This window comes from Ornithorhynchus anatinus, chromosome 18 (genome assembly GCF_004115215.2).
Source record: "Ornithorhynchus anatinus isolate Pmale09 chromosome 18, mOrnAna1.pri.v4, whole genome shotgun sequence".
Classification (NCBI taxonomy): domain Eukaryota; kingdom Metazoa; phylum Chordata; class Mammalia; order Monotremata; family Ornithorhynchidae; genus Ornithorhynchus; species Ornithorhynchus anatinus.
The window spans coordinates 10,438,654-10,459,982 of NC_041745.1; the positions used below are offsets into that span (position 1 = coordinate 10,438,654).

The window sequence follows — 21,329 nt, forward strand, 5'->3', positions numbered from 1 at the left end:
ATCAGTATTTGGTCATCTTCCGCTACCTCCCTGTCCCTTCTCTACTGGAAAAAAGATCAGAAAATATATCGCCATGGGTAATTTCCCTCTCAGAAGAGTAAGTGATCCTTTTTGGAGTGATATTACAGTACACCTGATGCTGTGCGTACAGCGAGTGCTTACCACTCACCGTGAGAGGCAGCATGTTCTAGTGGATAGAACACGGGCCTGGGAGTTGGAAGGACCCAGGTTCTAATCCTGGCTCTGCCACTTGCCAGCTGTGTGACCTTGGGCAAGTCACTTCACTTCTCTGGGCCTCAGTTCCCTCATCTGTAAAATAGAGATAAAGGCTGGGCGCCCCATGAGGGACGTGGACTGTCCAACCTGATTAGCTTGTATCTACCCTAGTGCCTGCACATAGTAAGTGCTTAACTAATACCATTAAAAAAAAAAGAACCAGAATCTCTTCTGTTAATTGTAAACTTCTCGAGGACATGCTCTTTACCTCATTTGAACTCCTCCAGTCACCAGTACAGTGCTCTGAGCACGGCAGGTGCTCATTAACTAGTACTGAGCTCTCGACTAGATGCTGGGGAAACTAAGCATGTGAGGAATGGTGTCTTGAGTGCCCCACTTTCCCCTTTCTAGGCTTTGTTGGTTTTCTCTGGAAGTCCAAGATGTTGCTCTAGTCTACAGTTGCCCAAGGAGGCTTAGTTTATTCTGGCTCCAGTCTCACGTGGTCTTGGTTATTCATTCATTCATTTTCATACTTACCTAGCGCTTACTGTGTGCAGGGCACTGAACTGAGTGCTTGGGGAAAGTACAGTAGAACAATAAACAGTGACATTCCCCTAACTGGACCCCTGTGTCTGCTCAGGAGCGTGGCTGAATTGGATGCGAAACTAAGGCCACTCCATTCAGAGCAGACCCCTTTGGCTCATCCCAATTCTTATTACCTCCCGTGTAGACTGGCAAGATCTGCTTTATACTTAGAAATGGTTCTTCGGAAGGAAGAGACAAAGAATGGAGGTTTATTCTGTTCCCATTAGGTTCAGGTATTATTTTTGCCCTGATAAAAAATGCATATGGAAAATGGACAGTTAACGTATAAGCAAGTAGTTACTTTAGAAGAGAATGTTTGAGAAAGCATCACAAGAGTGTAAATGTCAGTGTCTTCTATAAGAGGCTTTTTTAATTGTTTAACCAAATTTTTATTCTCAGTTGTGTAATATGGAGATTCCACATCAAGGAGTACAAGTGGAAGGAGATGGCTTCAGTCATGCTATTCGTTTATTAAAGTAAGGATTTATCCAGTCTCTCTAAGCCAGTTAGAGTAAAAGTTGGAATAGTAGTTTTTATGCACCCTGTTCTACATTCTAAACATTCCAAACATTTTAGAATTGACTAGATATTTCTCAAACTTCTTGGGGAGAAGATCAGAATGTCAACTCCTGTCAAAGAGGGGAAAAAAAGTCAAAATAGTGGACTTTTTACAGAGTCAAACAATCTGCAATTGAGTAAACTGAACTCAAGCATTCCTACAAGTCCTGGAATGTAATATGTCCAAAAGAATTTCAAATATTTACCCTCTCCTTTTGAAAAACCCAATGATCTTACAAATATGGGAGAATTAAGAATGAAAGATAGCTAAGATGTTTTTAAAAGAATCAGATTTCATTTAAAAGCAAAGTTCATTTTCTTTAGGGAATGGGGAAAACGTATTCTCACAACTGGTGACATCCTCATTTCCAGTTAAATATTGCTGTGTTTTGGCCATACAATCAATAATCTTGTCTTTAAATACTAATTTTGAAGAGTACAATACCCATGTTTAATCTTTCACTCTCAGAATTCCTCCATGTAAAGGCACAAGTGAGGAAACCCAGAAGGCTCTTGATCGGTCTCTTCTTGATTGCACTTTCCGATTGCAAGGCAGAAACAACCGTACATGGGTGGCAGAACTAGTGTTTGCAAATTGTCCTCTTAATAGCACTTCCACAAGGGAGCAAGGTAAGTTGTTTCCCACGCATTCCATTATTTATGTGACTTCTACCCCAGTGAGGATTCTATTTGTGTATTTTGGTTTGCTTTCTCTTAAACCTTCAGGACCAACACGTCATGTGTACCTGACCTATGAAAATCTGCTTTCTGAACCCGTTGGTGGTCGAAAAGTTGTTGAAATGTTCCTCAATGACTGGAACAGCATTGCACGATTGTATGAATGTGTGTTAGAATTTGCCCGTTCCTTGCCAGGTACATCTGCTAATAATTATTTTTAACCTTATTTTTTTGTTTGAATTTCAGACTCTAATCTAGCTCTTTCTTCTCTCCCCCTCTTCTTCTGCCCCTTCTCCTCAAGAAATACCCACTCATCTAAATGTTTTCTCGGAGGTTCGTGTCTACAACTACCGCAAGCTCATCTTGTGCTATGGAAGTACCAAGGGAAGCTCAGTAAGTTTCTACTCTGCATAATTTTTCCTCTTACAGAGTTTCTTAGGCAAAAGCAGTGACTCAAATCATGACAACTGAGTTGCTGTATCTGGATGGTAGAACATTTTGGAGTATGGTTCCTTTAACTGTCCACGTTAAATACAAAATGACTAAGGAAGTATTACAAGTAAGTTTTGCCATCCTCCTTCCATGTGTATATGATAAACTCTCGTTCTGGAAAAATCAATTGTCAGGCAGGACCAGTCGAAACACCATCACCACCGAACTATTTTAATTGTATACTTTGATGTTTGCCTTAAAACATCTTTTTAGCTGGTGACACATTGGAAGGATTTTTAGAATTGTTCAATATTTAAGCACAGTATGGCAAAAACAGAACTTTTTTATTTTTAGAACTACAACGAATATTGAAATAAAATCGTATTCTGTGCTGTGCAGTCAGTCTTAGGATGTTTGGAGCTACATTGAATGATATGGCATTTCTAAATGTATATTGTTTCTGCTTTGCCACATGTCGGTTTCCATTTTACAACACGCTTCCTTAATGGCACTAGTTTCAGGGTTGAGGGCTGTTTTGGGGGAGCAGTGTGTACAGAAGCTGTGAGTAAATGGGGAGGGTATGGGTGTGGGGGGGGGGGCGGGGGGGGGGGGCGTTAAAAAGGCAGGGTAGGGAAAAGCCAAGGAGAGAAGAACCATTCCAAAGAATGGGAAAGAAAAAGAAGAAAAAAACAAGTTGGAACAGAAGGATTAGGGCCAAAAAGGACAGGGAAAAAGGAACCAAGTGGGAGAAAGTTTCAACAGTTGATAAAGTAAATACATAATCTCCCCTGACTCCTTCTCTCCCCCTGCCTCCCATTCCTCACCCCCCCCCAAAGGGAGAGGCACAGTATAATCACAGTCACAAAAAATGCCATTACTGGGTCCATCCAGTGGCAATAGGATGCTTGGGGAAGCTAATAGTTGCCCTTCTAGCTATGCAGCCTACTGGTTATCGGTGTTTTATTTTACATCTCTCGGGTACCATTATGTGTCCCTTGTCCACCAATTTATCCATAACCATACTTAACTCATACACACAGGCACACTCAGAGTAAAAACAAGTGGAAAGACAGAGTCTCTCACTCTTTCTTTACTTTGTCTCTCTCTGTCTCTCTCTGTCTCTCTCTCTCTCACACACACACATTCACACTCTGGCAAATGAATTAAGGAGAAAAGTTGGAGCCCTTTACTCCTGGGCCATCTGGGGGTTTGTTACCTCAGGCCCCTCTTCCACAAGTCCCACTCCTTCAAAGGACCAAAAAGCAAGTAAAACTGTACCTCTGAATATTTAGAACTTTATGGTCTTGCCTGTTAATGTCAGTCAGTCAACTGTATTTATTGAGTGCTTACTGTTTACAAAGCCCTGTACTAAGTGCTTGAGAGAGTACAATATAACAACAAAGAGACACATTCCCTGCCCACAATGATCTTACAGTTGTCATCATCTCCCTGCCCTTCCCCCATAAAGATTGTAAACTCCTTGTAGGCAGGAGTTGACTTCCCTTTTATTTTAATTTTTATATATATATATATATATATATATATATATATATATATATATATATAAAATTTCCCAACTGCCAAGATCCATGCTTTGCATACAGTAAATGCTATATTAGTAATAGAATAAAGATTAACATAAATAGACACTACCTGTTTTTTTAACATAAGTAAAAAGCAGCTATTCTACCTTTGCTTAAACTCATAATATTCCTACTTGAAAAAATGTTGTAATATAAAAGTGAAATCCAAGGGTCTCCTATTTTTTCAAGAGACCACGCTTCACTTCCATTTTTCAAAGAGTTGAATCCATGTCTGAGTCCTAAATATGCCTATTTGGAAATATTCATAATTCATATCCTGGGTATAGAACTACTGTATGTGGAACTACTGAATAACAAGCTTTTTCTGCGGAGAACTGTATATAGGACACTAAACTTAAATGGATTCATACTGTTTTCAGTAGGACCAACAGATTGTATTTCTTTGAATTCAAGATACAAGTGAAACTTCAATATAATCAGCATAGAAAATTCCAAAATATGCTTGTTTTAATGAGTGCTTAACTACCAAAAAGAATCACATGCCTGTGCTATTCAGTAATGTCTTATGCCTTTGTTCTGCCTTATTTCTCCTCCCTCCATTGCTCCTCAAATGTGAGGCGAGGCACCTACATTCTAGTTTTGAGGTAGGCTCTATACCAAGTGACTTGCTTTTAAGATACTCACATAGCTCCTAATATTAACCAACTGTGGACAAACTAAGAGGTAGTTTATTAATCACCCCTTGAAGAAATAACTGAATTTCTACTTGGTATAAAAAAGGGAAATGAAAAATAGTATTTGTAATAATTTTAACATAGCCTTTTGAGTTAAAATTAATGGGTGGACAATGCATTATTCTTTTACCTTATCACACTTGTAAATTGTCCCACAGGAGTATCTCTCCATTGTCTTTCTCTGCCCTGATAACACATACCTAACTACAGAGAGTGAAATAATTAGGGTCCTCTGCCTTGATTTTCAAGAGAAACTTTTTTTTGTCCCCTTTTCTAGTAAGAGAAAACTGTTCCCTTAAGTTTGACCTCTCACTTTTTCTCTCACATTCCTACCACTCATCTGCTGTTGTGAGATGCAGTTTACCTAGAAAAGATCGTTTGAATCAGCTTTGTGGATTTTCATATCTGCAATTTATTTTTGCAGCCATAATTTGGGCAGGGAACATGTCTTCCAACTCTTATATTCTCCCAAGTGCTTAGTTCAGTGATTTAATTTTTTTCAAGTACATGTTTTGCCCCATAGCTCTGCGATATAAGCCCCTTCACAGCTCTTTCTTTAATCTGATGTTTTGGCTTGGTACCTGAAATTGTGTTCTTGATTGTTTAGATTAGCATTCAGTGGAATTCTGCACATCAAAAATTTCACATTTCACTTGGAACAGTTGGTCCAAACTCAGGTTGCAGCAATTGTCATAATACCATCCTACATCAGCTCCAGGAGATGTTCAACAAAACACCAAATGTTGTCCAGTTATTACAGGTAATCAATTTATTTCCCACTTAGGAGAAACTAGGATTAAAGTAGGGTTTTCGTGCAAGATAGTTTGTGAATTGAGATGATCCTCTTTTTCTCTGATCCACTGGTCTTTTGCAATTGAGATTTCTTTAGGGATTGTATATAATATGGATTGTTTCTACGGGCTTGAAGGTAAGACTGATGGTTGCCATCCCAGTAGGAGGGTGTAATTGAACAGATCACCACATGACCAGTATTTCTGCAGGGCACATATTCAAACACCTTCTTTTGGTTTGTGGTCTAGCCTCTGGTTGTTGATCCTACCACTGTTCATGTCTTCCTCTCACTAATTTGAGAACTGATTGGTGTCTCTGCCCAGTCATCCCATTTTTGCAGCCTGCCAATTTGGTCTGTCTGCTGGTTTGTTTTCTAGGATGTCATAGGTATGGTATAAGGTGTGAAATAGCGCTTTACAGTGTGTTTTCTGTTCCCCCTCCATATGTGGGGGGTTTTTTTCCATCTTAGCTTTGTCACGCATCCTCTTTACATACTCTTCCCAGTTGAGTGCATTGCCCAAGATTTTGTGGTAGAGCTGGCTTTGTACTGCAGCCTTGTCGATGGAGACCTGATCTTTCACTTTGTTAAAGAAGTCGTAGTAGATGACACCCCTGAACCTTCAAGTGCTAATGTGGTATCTGTGGCACATCTTGGTTTTTCAGTCACGAAGGTTAGATATCCATTACTCTGGTCGTTCTTGAGACTGGTTTCGAGTTTAATGTTCCATTGATGCCAAATTCTGAAAGCCTTCTTACTAACAACCTGGAGTCAGTTTTCTACCATTTTGTCTACCAGTGTGCCCAAGAAAAGAGAATTTGGTGACTCTGGTTATGTGTAACCAATCTAGGTCTTTTCCCAGGCCAGACTGGTCTGTGACCTCAAGCATCTTTAAATGCATTATTAATCCAGTCAACACTGGATTATGTTGATGAACGGGCTTTGCAGGCGCACACAAGACCACGGGCCAGCCCTCTTGGGTTATTTACATTCAAAACCAGCTGCAGGGATGTATGGATTGAAGCTAACCTCTTTCAACATCCTCTTCTTTCAGGTACTGTTTGATACTCAGGCTCCACTCAATGCCATCAACAAACTCCCGACAGTGCCAATGTTGGGACTGACACAGCGAACTAACACTGCATATCAGTGCTTTTCGATACTGCCTCAATCCTCCACCCACATCAGGCTGGCTTTCAGGAACATGTACTGTATCGACATTTACTGTCGGAGTCGAGGAGTCGTGGCAATACGTGATGGGGCATACAGTCTCTTTGACAACAGTAAGATAGTCGAAGGTTTTTATCCAGCGCCGGGACTAAAGGTTAGTCTTCAGCAGTTCTTTCTGTACGTTAAGTCGATGTGGCAGGAATTTTTTTCTGAAGAGGAAAATCAACTTATGAAAGCTCTAATAACCTCTGGGGGTGTCTTCCTAACTCTTGAAAGCTCCTTGAGAGCCAGGAGTCTTTTATTCGTTTGCCCCTGTGCACTTACTAGCAAAGTGCCATAAACACAGTAGAAGTCAATAACTGTCACTGAATGGCTAATTGATTCAGAATGAAAAAACAGGCTAACGAATACTTTCACAAGTCTTCAGGATGATTCAAATGCAAAACAGAATGTTCCACTCATGGCATTTTTCCTTTCTGGGTCAGTCACTTCCATGCAAAGAGTTTTGCTAAGTAGTGGAGAGCCTGATATGCATCTACTACTTACAGCTTCTTCCTTGAGAAATCTGAATTTCTTCTTTTTCAGCATTCCTGCGGTCTTTGGCGGTGAGGAGTTTTATTTGTTTTGGGATGTTTAGTAGTGGTATTTACCCATTCAAATTAGCCCCTCTCCTCCAAGGGAACCATCTCCCTTGAGGTGAATTTCCCAGTTCAGGAAGGGGAGAGAATAGTTCAACTGGAAAATATTTTCAGTCATTTATGAATGCTTTCAGTGAGGTCATGATTTTAAATACGATATTTGCATTTATCCACAGACATTTCTGAACATGTTTGTGGACAGCAATCAGGATGCCCGAAGACGTTCTGTAAACGAAGATGATAATCCACCATCTCCTATTGGGGCAGATATGATGGATTCGTTGATATCGCAGCTGCAGCCCCAGCAACAGGTAATTTACAGCAGAAGCTGTTTACAAATGGAAGATGATATAGAGTTGTGAAATCAGCATTGCTTAGTAGTGAACAGACTTTTAGCCATCCTCTTGTCTTGGTAGTATCCGGTACTGGCTCTGAGGGGCTGGCTGCCACTCCTTCATTTGTAAAATTGGAGTAAAGTGAGAAAGCACTTAGTACAATGCTTTGCACACAGTGAGCACTCAATAAATACAATTGAATGCATGAAGCAGCGTGTTCTAATCCTGACTCTGCCACTTGCTTTACTCACTTTACATTGAATTACTACTGACAAGTATTTGCCTGGATTTTCTACTGGAAGCTAAATTTTCCTGCTCTCCAATTAGAGAGCAACAGAATTCTTTAGATGTATGTGATGTTTTATTCTGATTTTTTCTCCCCCCTTTCCAGGCATTTCCAAAGCAGCCGGGGTCATCAGGAGCATATCCTCTTACTTCACCACCTACATCTTACCACAGCACAGTGAATCAGTCTCCTTCTATGATGCACACTCAGTCACCTGGTAAGATAATACTTAATGCAGCGGTTTTCAACTTAGAAACCTAAAGCAAAGCTTAATTGATTTTTGCTGGGGAGACGGGGAGTTGTGGGTATGTGTGTTTACGTACACTGACGGTCTAGGGAGTTTGATTTTAACTCTGTGATACTTTATCTTGACCAACTGTCTATTCAGTCCCCTGCTAAAATGCAACAGTAGTTGTTCTTCCCCCATTTCATGAAATGTTTTGAGTGCCATTGTGCTTCTAGAATATTTTAAAAGACTCTTTGAAAAGGAAGCGTAGATACCTTAGGTACCGATTCTCCTAAGCCCCCTTTTTTCCAAAGAACAACAGCGTACTTGTATCACTTAGAATTGTGCTATAGACATTCCAGTACCCTTCAGTAATATGTATGGTTTTACGAAAAAAAGTCAGTGCTCAAAGTTGTGCTTGCATTTGCACTCTTGAAAACTGAAAGACCTATTTCAAGTAACCTTGCTTCTTTGGCCCAAAAGTCTTGCCTCCAAACCAAAGGCAGATAAGAAGTTGTCTTGTTTTTGTCCGTCTGTCTCCCCCAATTAGACTGTAAGCCCATCAGTGGGCAGGGATTGTCTCTATCTGTTGCCGAATTGTACATTCCAAGCGCTTAGTTACAGTGCTCTGGACATAGTAAGCGCTCAATAAATACTATTGAATGAATGAATGAAAGATACAGTTTTCCCTTTCATCTGCAATGTAGTCTTCCTTAAGGGAAAGAAATTTTGGCTAGATGGAATGTAGCTGAGTTGTATAATTTTCTTTGCAGTGGTTATACATAAACTATCAAGAGACTGTTTGCATAGATAGTAGGAAAAGTGAATTAATTATTGGCTGTTTCCCCCTCGGTTAGGAAACCTGCATGCTGCAAGTTCACCTAGTGGCGCACTAAGAGCACCGTCACCAGCATCATTTGTTCCGACACCTCCCCCTTCTTCCCACGGAATCGCGATCGGGCCAGGGACTAATTTCGCCAGCCCCCACGGTGAGCTTTCTCATTAGGCACAGTGTGTCCTCTGAGCAGAAGACTTTTCTGAAATGCAGTATCGTGGGGAGAGCCGGGTAACCGAATAAAAGAACTGAAGCAATACTCTGAATAGGTCCTATGACCTTATAGACATAAGTGATGCCAGTGGTCTCTCTGTCCCAGTATTCTTCCACTGACAGCGGCACCAAAGGAGAAGCGTGGTCTAGTGGAAAGACCGTGGACCTGGGAATCAGAGGCCTTGAGTTTTAATCCTGATTCTGCCAGTTTCCTGCTGAGTGACCTTGGGCAAGTCACTTCACTTCTCTGTGCTTCAATTTCCTTATCTGTAAAATGGGGATTCAATGCCTCTTATCCCTTCTATTTAGACTGTGGGACAGGGACTGTGTCCGACTTACTATATCTACCTTAGCACTTAGTACAGTGCTTGGCACAAAGTAAGTGCTTAACAAATACCACAGTTATCATTATTAACATTCCTGGAGAAATAAGGTTGTCCTCCTTGACCTGACAGGTAGTAATAGTACTAGCATGTACTGACACCCACTCATAAGGTTAGGGATATACCTATTAACTTTTCCCTCTAATAAACCTACCTTGGACTTCCTACTCTTGAAATGTATCCCATCGATGTTTTCTGCTTGCACAACTTCTTTGTGGTAATGTTTACTGCTTTATGTAAGACCAGTGCTTGTCTGGAACCTGCCTCTTTCAAGGTTTAAAAAGTGCCCTCTTATCCTGGTATTGATGATTTGTTTTTCATCCTACCAAACTCTTCATGATTTTATAAACTTTAGTCATAGCGTAGTTCTATATAGTGACAGACGTGTGGTTTCTATTTGTTTTCTGTTCCCTTCCTGAAGATGGCTAATTAATCAAACAGTGGCATTTATTGAATACCTGCTGAGCTCCAGGCACTGTGCTCAGCTTTTGTGAGAGTATGATTGTCTCCCCCTCTAGATTGTAAACCTGTTGTGGGCAGGGAATATGTCTGTTATATTGTACCCTCCCGAGCTCTTAATACAGTACTCTGCACAGAGAAAGTTCTTGGTAAATGTGATTGAAAGAATGATTGAATGACCCAGATTCCCTGCCTTTAAGGAGTTTAACAGTCTAATGGAGGAAACAGATGAAAATGATTTACAGAAAGTGAAAGCATTTATTGATAGCTTTGCATTTTGTTGCCTTCTTTGGCCACCATTACACATTCTCATTTTTAAAATTCATTATAAGAGTAACGTGAAGAAAGCCCCATGTGGGTCAGGGGCTAAACCCAATCTGATCATCTTGGATCTTAATCCAGGATTTATGACAGTGCTTGGCATATAGTAAGCACTTAATAAATGCCATCATTTTTATTAAATAAAGGTTTAAGTACAATCAAGCCTTTCAGAAACACATTGGCTTTGCACCTTGGGTCTCTGTGTATTAAATTTTGGCAGTCCAGGCTTCACTGTACAAGGAAACTGAGTGCCACTGTTCTGACCACTTTTTTCTCCAAGAAAGCCATATATTTTGGTTAATATTTTAAAATTACCTATAGTAGATTGCTATACAGAAAACACAATAAGAGAAATAATATGCTATTAAAGTATTAAGATTAAACTCCTTCTCAATCCTTAATTTTTCAGGGTTTTTTTTTTATAGTGGCAAGGCAGACCATAATGTGTGTAATAGTGAATAATTATCAGGAAATGGAACAACAAATGCCAGAACAGAATGCCAACTTTGTAAACTAAATGTTTTCTTTTAAAGTTAACACCACCACATTGACCAGAGGCAAACTGGCAAGAGAGACAAGTCTGTTAAGAATCCTGAAAAGCTGTTTGTTGAACAGTTTTGTCATGTGGGTGACCGAAGTCAACTTAATGTTGCGATTTTTACAGGAACCATTGACCCCAGTTCACCGTACGCTATGGTGTCCCCCAGTGGGCGGGCCGGGAACTGGCCAGGATCTCCTCAAGTGTCTGGCCCGTCCCCGGCAACACGCATAACGGGAATGTCGCCAGCCAACCCTTCCCTTCACTCACCCGTTCCCGACGCTTCTCATTCCCCTCGGGCTGGAACGAGTAAGTTTTTCAAAGAGTTGTGAAAACATAAGTTTGCCCGGTCTTTTGCCACAATCTTTTAATGGGATTGCTGAGTTTATTTTGGCAGGTAGAACTGAGTTTTCGTGAAGGGCCTTTCTTGTCAGTTGTGGTTCATTTGGGGCGTTCGGGGTTGAGAATTATGAATTGGAGAAAAATGAACCATAATAATTGGGGTGTTTGTGCCAAGCACTGCACGAAGCGCCAGGGTAGAGACAAGATCATCAGGTTCCACGAGGGGGCTCACAGGCTAAGTAGGAGGGAGAACAGGTATTAAATCCCCATTTTGTAGATGAGGGAACTGAGGCATAGAAGTTAAGAGGTTTGCCCAAGTGGCGGGGCCAGGATTAGAACTCAGATTCACTGACTCCCAGGTCCGTGCACTTTCCACTAGGTCACTCTGCTTCCATAAAGGAGCCAGTCTCATTTAGAAAGGGAGCTCTAACAATATCCAGTCATAACGTGCTCATGTGAGGCCCTGTGGCCTCTCAAGTTGAAGCTGATTTGAAATAGGACACTAGTTTCTATAATTGGTTTTATATCTGTGGAGTCCTAACAGCGACATGTTGCCTTAGCCAGTAGGCTTGAACAATATACAGATAGATTAGCTATAAATTAGTTAGATTTAAATTAAAGTAGACATAAGTTGTCTGGGTGGACAGTGATGTTTATTGAGCCCTTCCTTTATGCAAAGCACTGTACCGAGTGCTTGGAAGAGTACGGTACAATAGAATTGGTAATGATCCCTGGCCACAAGAAATTTGTACAGTTTAGCGGGGGAGGCAGACATAGGAATAAAATACAGATGTAGGAAATGGCAGAGGATGAGAATATGTACAGAAGCGCTATGAGGTGAATATCAAGGGGCTAAAGAGGTTCACACCGAAGTACAAAGGCAGTGCAGAAGGGAGGGCGAATACAGTGAGGAAATGAGGGGTCAGTCGGGGAACACCTGTTGGAGGACATAAATTTAGCGGGGCACTCAAAAATGATTGGAAAGTAAAGTGACACAAGCTAAAATTAGGCAGCAAATGCATATGCCCCAGTCTGATTTTTGAACAAGAAGGGTCTAATAAAAGTAAATGAGAAAATGAGACAGCAGGATTTTACATGCAGGAACCAGATTGAAGCGAGGAACTTTTTTCTTTTCCCGAAGGTTCCCAAACGCTGCCAACAAACATGCCTCCTCCTCGTAAACTACCTCAACGCTCCTGGGCTGCATCCATACCCACAATCCTCACTCACAGTGCCTTGAATATCTTACTGCTGCCCTCTCCTACTCCCGGACTTGTACCCGGCCTGGCTGGTAGCTACCTTTGCTCTCCTCTCGAACGGTTCCTTGGATCGGTCATTATGAGGCGACATCTTCAGAGGATTATCCAACAAGAGACGGTACTTGGTGCTTTGAAGAGTATAATATCCTTACGCTCTACTGTTTCCCTTATCTAATTTCTTTTAACGTCTGTCTCCCGCTGAAGACCGTTAAGCTCCTTGTGGGCAGGGATTAAATCTATCAACTGTGTTGTACTTTCCCAAGTGCTTAATACAGTGCTCTGCCCCCATTAAGCACTTAATAAATACCGTTGATTCATGGATTTGTTATTATTTCCAAAGCAATGATTTTGAAGGGCAGCGAGCTAAGTCACCATCCATTGCAGAAGTGAAAACTTTTCGTCCTTTGGGCAGAATAATTTAAAATGACTTCCTTGAATTACCGGATACCCCGCCCCCCCCCCCCCCCGATGTGATAGATTCCTCTTGAGCCCATCCTTTCCACTCCCCCACTACTTTAGCCTCTTCGGTTCCGTTCCCTTACCCTCTTAGCATCTTCTGGTAAAGGGAAATGGCTGAGACAAGGCATGGCAACTGCAGAGAGCAGCACAAGAGCTCTTGAAGCTCAACAAAACCTTCGGCAAGGACTCTAGACACATCTCAGCCAAAAGTCTAAAATGTCCGCTGTTTACTCTGGCCCCCAGTCTCCTTTTCCTTCTGCAGCAATTCACGTTTCTAGTATTTTTTAACTACTTTCCGTATTTAAAAAGAATTTTTGGAAAATGTTCTAAGTTTGTAATAGCATGACCAACCCACGTAGTGATAATAATAATGATGATGATGATGATGGTATGTGTTAAGTGTTTACTATGTCAGGCATTGTCTAAGAGAAGCAGCGTGGCTCAGTGGAAAGAGGACGGGCCCTGGAATCAGGACTCATGAGTTCGAATCCCAGCTCTGCCACTTGTCGGCTGTGTGACTGTGGACAAGTCACTTAACTTCTCTGTGCCTCAGTTCCCTCATCTGTAAAATGGGGATTAAGACTGAGCCCCACGTGGGACAACCTGATTCCCCCATGTCTACCCTAGCGCTTAGAACAGTGCTTGGCACATAGTAAGCGCTTAACAAATACCAACATTATTATTCTAAGCGCTAGGGTAGCTATAATCAGGTGGTCTCATGTGGGACTCACATTTTTCATCACCATTTTACAGATGAGTTAACTGCGCACAGAGAAGTTAAGTGGTTTGTCCAAGGTCACACAGCAGATGTGACGGAGCCAGGATTAGAACCCATATCTTCTGACTCTCAAGCCTGAGCTCTTGCCACTAAGCCACACTGCTTCTCTAAGCACTTTTCCAGTTCCTTTCACTTTCTGTGTCACCTCGCTCCCAACATTTATATACATAGCCATCAGTAATTTATTTTGACACCTCCTTCCCTCCCTAGTCTATAAGCTCTTTGTATGTAGGGATTTATGTCTACCTACTGTATGATGTCCGATTCTCCCAAACACTTAGAAGAATGCTCTGCACACATTAAGCACTCAACAAATACCTTTGATTGATATAGCAACTGCACTTTTGCTTCAAAATTTGACACGTTGTTTTGTTTGTAGCTGCAGCTAATAAACTCCAATGAACCCGGGGTAATAATGTTTAAGACGGATGCCCTGAAATGCAGAGTTGCCCTCAGCCCTAAAACCAACCAGACTCTTCAGCTAAAAGTGACTCCAGAAAATGCAGGCCAATGGAAACCAGAGGAGCTTCAAGTTTTGGAGAAATTCTTTGAAACCAGAGTAGGTGGTGGTTTTGTGTGGTTTAGTGTGGGTTTTTTTTTTTTTAAATGATGATGTTGGGGGTTTTTCCAAGTGTTGTTGAAATGGAGGATAATTGTTCTTTTTGTTGCTGTAGGTTGCAGGACCACCATTTAAAGCCAACACATTAATAGCCTTCACGAAGCTGTTAGGAGCACCTACCCACATCCTCAGGGACTGTGTTCACATTATGAAGCTGGAATTGGTGAGTCGTCTAGCAGATCCCAGAAAAGATGCACCCTTAAAACACAAACTTTTTATGGTTCCTTTAAATACAAAACTTTGGAGAGGGAGGACTAACCTTGTGCAGAGGCAAAAAATAAATTTAAGGTAGCAGGTGAAAGAACACCAAACTCCCCTCATTAGTACTTTGCACACTATCTTCTCAAGTTATAATTTTCTTAAAAAGGGAATTCAGTGGCATGAAAACAAATTATGTTTTCTGTTTATGTTTAGTAATCCTTATTAAAATGGTATGAAAGATTGGCTGGCCTAATGTGGGAAGAATCTTTTGGTAGCAAAATGCAGACCAGCTTAGAGAACATTACTGCATTTGCTCTGACATGTCTCTTTCTCCAAAACAGTTCCCTGACCAAGCAACACAGTTGAAGTGGAATGTGCAGTTCTGCCTAACAATTCCTCCCAGTGCACCGCCTATTGCTCCTCCAGGAACACCTGCCGTGGTGCTCAAATCCAAAATGCTGTTTTTCGTAAGTACCACCTAAGATTTGTCTTGAAAAATCCTCTCAACCAGAAGCGACTTTGTAAATGGCATTGTCCCTCTAGAGTGTAAGCATGTGGGCAGGGAACATGTCTGCTAACTCTATTGAATTGTACTCTCCCAAGCACTTAGTACAGTGCTCTGCTCATAGTAAGCGCTCAATAAATACCATTGATTTGCTCCTCTTTGGGACCTAGGGGCAACTCTGCAAGCGATCCAGTATTGCTTTAAGTGCCCTTTCTGCTTGAGGTTCTACCATTTTTGATCCATGACCTTAGTTACATACAGAGGTGTGAATTGATTGACCCTGAATCCACGTTTTCCTTAGTCCCAAACAATATCCTACTTATTAGCCAACTCAAGTTAGGGACTTTGCCACTGTGCCAATTGAATGCCAAAGCGCTGAAAAGTCAGTTTGGAGCCGTGTGGGCAGAGTTTTGTCTTCTGGTTTTTCCCAGCAGGATTGTGCCTGCCGGAGTGTGGTGGGTCTGTGAGTGTCACTTCTGCCTTCCCCTCTTCCACCACCGGCTTTCCAACCCTCCCAGGAGGTTGTAGGGATGTACCTTAAGTCTCCCCCAGCAGCAGGGACAGGGTTAGGGTTGGTCAAGTGAAGAGCCTGAAAAGCAACCCATCCAACAGGGAGGTGTGTGCGGGGCCCGGCACTAAGCACTTGGGAGAGAAGAATAAACAGACTCAAGGTATGCAGGTTCAGAAAACACCTCTTTTCATGCCGTCATAAAATCTGCATGGCACAATGGTTAGAGCACAGGCCTGGGAGTCATAAGGGGGTTCTAATCCAGGCACCTCCACTTATCTGCTGTGTGACCTTGGGCAAATGACTTCACTTCTCTGGGCCGCAGTTACATCATCTGTAAAATAGGGATTGAGACTGTAAGCCCCAGTTGGACTATGTCCAACTCGGGTTGGTTTGTATCCCCCCCAGTCCTTAGTACAGTGCCAGGGACGTAGTAAGTGCTTAACAAATACCACTATTATTAGGGCTGTACCTGCCTTCTATCATTCTTGTCTCACCTGGACAGGGCAATGTCTAGTCATTCTAGTTTTGGACTTAACCCGTGGCATACTCAGGGAAGATTCAGGGGGAAGAAAAAGAGGGAGGGTGCTCTCCTAGGAAAAAAGTGGGTGCTGAGCAGACCTGGTCAGTATAGTTTAACCACGAATGGGGGTGGGCGGTTGTCAAGAGGAGAGAATCAGGACTCAGCAGGAATCAGTCTTATAATTGTACAGTTTAATTGAACAATTGCCAAATTCTGCATTCCAAGAGCTTAGTACAGTGCTGTGTACATAGTGAGTGCTCAATAAGTACGGTTGAATGAATTAATTGTGCTATTTGGCCTGCCAGCATTTTCAGTGAGCTTTAAATCTAGTTTTCTGTTTATCTCTGGGAAAACATTTGACATTTCTTTGAAAGAAGCCAAACTCAACCAACAATAGAGCAGAGTCGCCGGCAAATCTGGACCGTACTTTATCGCTCGAAGTGTTTTAAACCTTTTCCCTTTTTGTGCCTCTTTTATGTGTGTCTTGCCCTACATCTAGCTTCAGCTAACTCAGAAAGCTTCAGTCCCGCCCCAGGAACCTGTTAGCATCATCGTCCCAATCATTTATGACATGGCTTCAGGTACGACCCAACAAGCAGACATTCCCAGGCAGCAAAACTCTTCAGTTGCCGCCCCCATGATGGTCAGCAACATCCTAAAGAGATTTGCCGAGATGAATCCGCCAAGACAAGGTACCTAAAAAGCCGCTGTTCTCATTTTGTTGAAAACGTCCTTTAGGCTCTGTGTGAGAGATGAAGCCAGTTCTAGTGTTCTGTTTGCTGTGGCTGTCTTACGGGCTACTTGTCACTTTTTAACTTTCTAACCTTTTCCCTGCCCTCTTTCTTTTTCTTTTGTTTCTCTGCTGCCAGGACTTTAAGTATTGTTTTTGTTAGCGATTTACTAATAGGACCGTCCCGGCTATCCGAAGGTTGTATTCGATAGCATATGCCGGCCCAGGTTGCTCTCTGCTTCCCCCGGAATAAATGCATATTTGCTCTGTAAATTACAAAGTTGCAATGCATGTTGATATATCCTCTTCCATGGCTTAATCATAGTCACATAGACTAATATCATTTCTGTATATTCAAATGTTATGTGAAGAATAAAAACTGATACAAATGGCCATCACTGCTGTATGGGCTTCTTATGTAAGTGTCAGGAGGGTGCAAGTGAACATTTTCACCAAGTGCACAGTGAAGCTCTCAAAACCCAAAGTTCCATGGGAACCAGACTGTTACTAGAAGACAGATATAAATTGTTCACTAGTCACATGCTGTTTTACAATTAATTTCTGGCCATATTAAAATTGGATTCCAAAACTCAGCAAGGGCAAGTTTGCCTTTTTTTCCTTTTCCTAGTCTTGATAGTTACATAAAGAAGATTGTCTCTCCAACGTGATCTGATCGAAGAGAACTCTTCTCTGGAAGATTGTGTTGAGGATATTTTCAGTTTAGCAGAAATTGAATGGTATAAACAGATCTTGGAAAAAAAATCATTAAAACTTTACTAGGAGCAAAAACTATGGCATAAATTAGTTTTATATCTTTCATCATCTAGTGGGGGAGAAACATGGTTTCCCAGATTTTGCACGTACAACGATCGGGAGTTTGAGAAGAGATTCTAATAATGCTTAATTTTTAATAGTGCCTAAAATGATTTTTAGTCCTCAACAAGTTTGTATTTCCTAGAATCTATTGGGAATGCCCTGGGTAATGAAGGATATGTTTCATTTACAGTAACACTTTTTCAGCTAACAATCTGCTCTCTCCATTCTTTGGCTCATCTGTTCTTCCAATTAAAAAATAGAGCTCTTCTAGGAATCCAGGCCTATAGATATCAAAATTCTTGATCCAGAAATAGCATAAACATCATTATTTTGAAGGCTGATGCTTACCCTACAAGCACATTATATCCTTTATAGTGAATTTTCAGGAAAAAATGTATTTGCTCCTAGTTTATTTTAAGCAAGGCCTTCCAGTTATACTAACTTTAAAGTAAATCACAATTAAAAACCCGAAAATACTGTTCAGTGGGCTTAATCAAAATATTTACACCGAGACCAGAACTGTTTTTTGAAAACTAATCTCTTGGCGGTTTTGTTTCAGTTATTTACATCAGCTCTAAGAAGCCACATCAGACTGATTCCTGGGCTGTCTTGGGGTTATATATTTGTACATGGGCTGACTTGTTTTAAGAAAACAACTTGCCAAATTAGTTATTAAAAAAATAAGAATAAGCATGCTAATACATAATAACAAAAGAAAGTAAAATAGGTGAATAAAGCTATCTTAATTTCTAACAGAAACAGTGTTAGTGAGTGGAATTTCTAAGGGGTCAGGGACAATGACCTAAGATAAGTAAAGTGGAAATGGAGACACAATTTCACACACACTTGAACTAACAGGTTGCAAGTGCCCCCACTGCGTGTTTGACATGCCTGATGTTTACTGTTACCTCAGTAGACAATAATATATATATATTTTTTGGTAGGCCTTCTGATCTATCAGATTCCTCCTATTCAGAAATTTAACAACACAAACAATCCTAAGAAAAACCTTATCGGGAGTGCCAGTATCCCACACCATGACACCCTATTCAGGCTTTCTTTTAAAATTGAACTTTGAGAATTTTTTTACTCCCGGAAATCAAATTCAGAAACCTGACTCTTCTAAAGTGAATATAAACCGAATTCACTGACCAACTGTATTCATTTATATATGTTGTTTTCTCACACTGGGAATCATGAGAAAATGGGGTCAGAGTGACTAGAACCCCTAGCAGTGACTTGATGGTGTCCCAAAAGGGCCTCTTAAAAACCTCTCCTTGTTCCTCTTCGGGCAGGGATGGAGGAGTGGAGGTAGGGGAAGGCAGGATTTTAAAAAAAAAAGACTACCAGGGCCTCATTTTCATGTTGACATATATTGAGCAATCACCTCCTCCGCCACCTCCATAAACAGACAGCATCATTGCCTCATTTCCTCACCTCCCTATCCTCCTACTTCCTATTAACCTGTGCGGGACTAAGAAGAAAGAGATCCCTGTACCTCCCACTTCTCAGCAGATAGAATGAGGACATAGGAGTCCATTATAGGAGGGCGAAGGGATTGTAAAACTGCTGCTTGGTTGGAGGGGAGAGACCAGGTTGGGGAAAAAAACCAGAATTTCTTATATTTGGATTCTTGGTGGTGCTTCTTATCCACTCCTCCCGTGAAATGATTTTGAATGCTTTCCTTAAGGAGATCTCAGTCGTAACAGTTTATTTTGAAATGTTTAGGATCCCTTTAAACTGCTCTCCAAGTTCCTCCCATAAAAAGAATGGCCATTTTCCGGAAGCTTACAGAGTGCCCCTAACAGTGGATAAATATGATTTATCTGCAGCAGCTCATTAAGGAAAAGATTGCAGCAGATTCCTTTGAGATCAGATAGTGTGCATAATAAATATATACATATATACATATGGAGAGTAAGCAAATCATCTTGTGTTCGGCAGTTTCCAAGTGCATAAAACATGAGAGCCTAAACGTCCTAATGGTTTTCTGTTATGTGCTTTCCAATGAAAAAACTAGGTGGGATTACCTACTAATTCAGAAAAATTAAATTAAACATCTAGGTGTGAATGGCGTGAAAATACCTCCTCCCAACAACATCAGGACCCAATAGAATTGATACTGAATCAAGAAATCTTAAATCCATGACCTCTGGGGTATTCCAAACTCTCCTTTCTACTTTCATTTTCAAAGTTCTTGTCAGTACTAACAAATTTAATAACCCCCAGTGTATTAAGATTATTTTCCTATGTTGTGAATAGCTAATTAAAATTTTTCTCTGTTTACAGGTGAATGCACAATATTTGCAGCTGTTCGTGATTTAATGGCTAATCTTACACTGCCCCCTGGTGGGCGTCCATAGACACTATTGTTTTTAAACAAGGCTGAAAAATGAGACAAAGCAGCAAAAAAAAAAAAAATCTCTGAAATAAGCCTTCCGTTTAAAAAAAAAAAGGACTTTTTTTAAAAAAAAGAGCTAAATATTCTAAACTGGCAAAAACGTTCAGGGATGCACTTCTTTCATCAAAAATGACATCAACCTTTTGTATAGTGTCTTGTATAGTGTGTTAAAATGGGACACATTTCAAACTAGGTAATAGATAAATATCAGCTTGCCAGTAATAGATTTAATATTCTGTTTTATACTACAAAATTATGAAAATGCCAAACTCTTGTTTATTTAATTGTTTTCTTATGTTTTGGGTGTAATAGTCCTTTTTTTTAAGGCAGGTCTGTCATTTTGAATACTGTAAAACTGTGATAAACTTTATATTGAAGCTGTATTTTAATATGATCGCTTTGAATCCTTACCTGAAAATGTTCTGGGAGTTGTTATAAACAGATCCCAAAGAAGCAATATTTAATAAACTAGGTAAAAAAAAAATCCACTAAATTGTGTGTGTATAACCTTTATAAATTCAGTGCCTCCCATAATCTTGGGATTGGGTTGGGGGGGGCTTCATTTCAAAGAGCGATAGAAACTTGACTCCTGACATCTTTGAATACTTCAGATGTGGTCAAAAAGAGTCATGGATTATCTATATTTTCTTCAAGCATTCTTGACCTCTCAGGTAATTTACTTTGACTGCTCAAAGGCTTTCACCATAATTATAGGGCTTGGGCAGAGAGAAGAATGTGTATTTCTTTAGAGCACAGACAGTGACTGATACCTATGACCATGTCGTATAAATATTGTGACAGTTTTTCATATCTCTTGGCTAGAGAAAAATTCTCCCGTGGTTAAAATTATTTATAAGATACGTGGCTACAGCATCGATGGAGATGATTTCTAAAATCAGAAGGCAGATAGAAAATCAAAGAATAGAACTCTAGATTAAGAAGCCTTTGATCTGAATGTCCCTTCATTTCTTTCTGTCTTATTTTCTCAAGTCGACAGGTTTATTTAAAACAGTCTCCCCAGATTGTAATCTGTGATCCTGCCATTTCGCAGCAGAAATTGCTCTTTTCCCCTGTTACCAGCTGGAAATGTATCCATAATGGGAAAATCTAGTGATTTGGAATTGTCACGTGAACCTAGACATGGAAATGACATGTAACATTTTCTAATCAATGTTCCCAGATCAGTCATTCCCTATAGGGCACATTCCTGCTTTGAAATGAAATAGAGTGATGGGCTTTCATCAACA

At 40.7% G+C, this 21,329-nt stretch overlaps 1 protein-coding gene across 1 annotated transcript in view; it reads left to right on the forward strand.

Moving 5' to 3' along the window:
- Window positions 1-20,575, forward strand: part of MED14 (mediator complex subunit 14) — a 50,250-nt gene extending 29,675 nt beyond the window's left edge. Inside the window, exons 16-31 of the mRNA XM_029083408.1 lie at window positions 1,201-1,277; window positions 1,829-1,989; window positions 2,086-2,232; window positions 2,339-2,430; window positions 5,355-5,507; window positions 6,592-6,861; window positions 7,522-7,656; window positions 8,072-8,183; window positions 9,050-9,181; window positions 11,068-11,250; window positions 12,425-12,660; window positions 14,159-14,338; window positions 14,454-14,561; window positions 14,941-15,066; window positions 16,635-16,827; window positions 19,971-20,575. Coding sequence (XP_028939241.1) covers window positions 1,201-1,277; window positions 1,829-1,989; window positions 2,086-2,232; window positions 2,339-2,430; window positions 5,355-5,507; window positions 6,592-6,861; window positions 7,522-7,656; window positions 8,072-8,183; window positions 9,050-9,181; window positions 11,068-11,250; window positions 12,425-12,660; window positions 14,159-14,338; window positions 14,454-14,561; window positions 14,941-15,066; window positions 16,635-16,827; window positions 19,971-20,044 — 2,379 coding nt within the window. The 3' untranslated portion in view covers window positions 20,045-20,575. The remainder of the gene's footprint in view (window positions 1-1,200; window positions 1,278-1,828; window positions 1,990-2,085; window positions 2,233-2,338; window positions 2,431-5,354; window positions 5,508-6,591; window positions 6,862-7,521; window positions 7,657-8,071; window positions 8,184-9,049; window positions 9,182-11,067; window positions 11,251-12,424; window positions 12,661-14,158; window positions 14,339-14,453; window positions 14,562-14,940; window positions 15,067-16,634; window positions 16,828-19,970) is intronic.
- The last annotated feature ends 754 nt before the right edge of the window (window positions 20,576-21,329 follow it).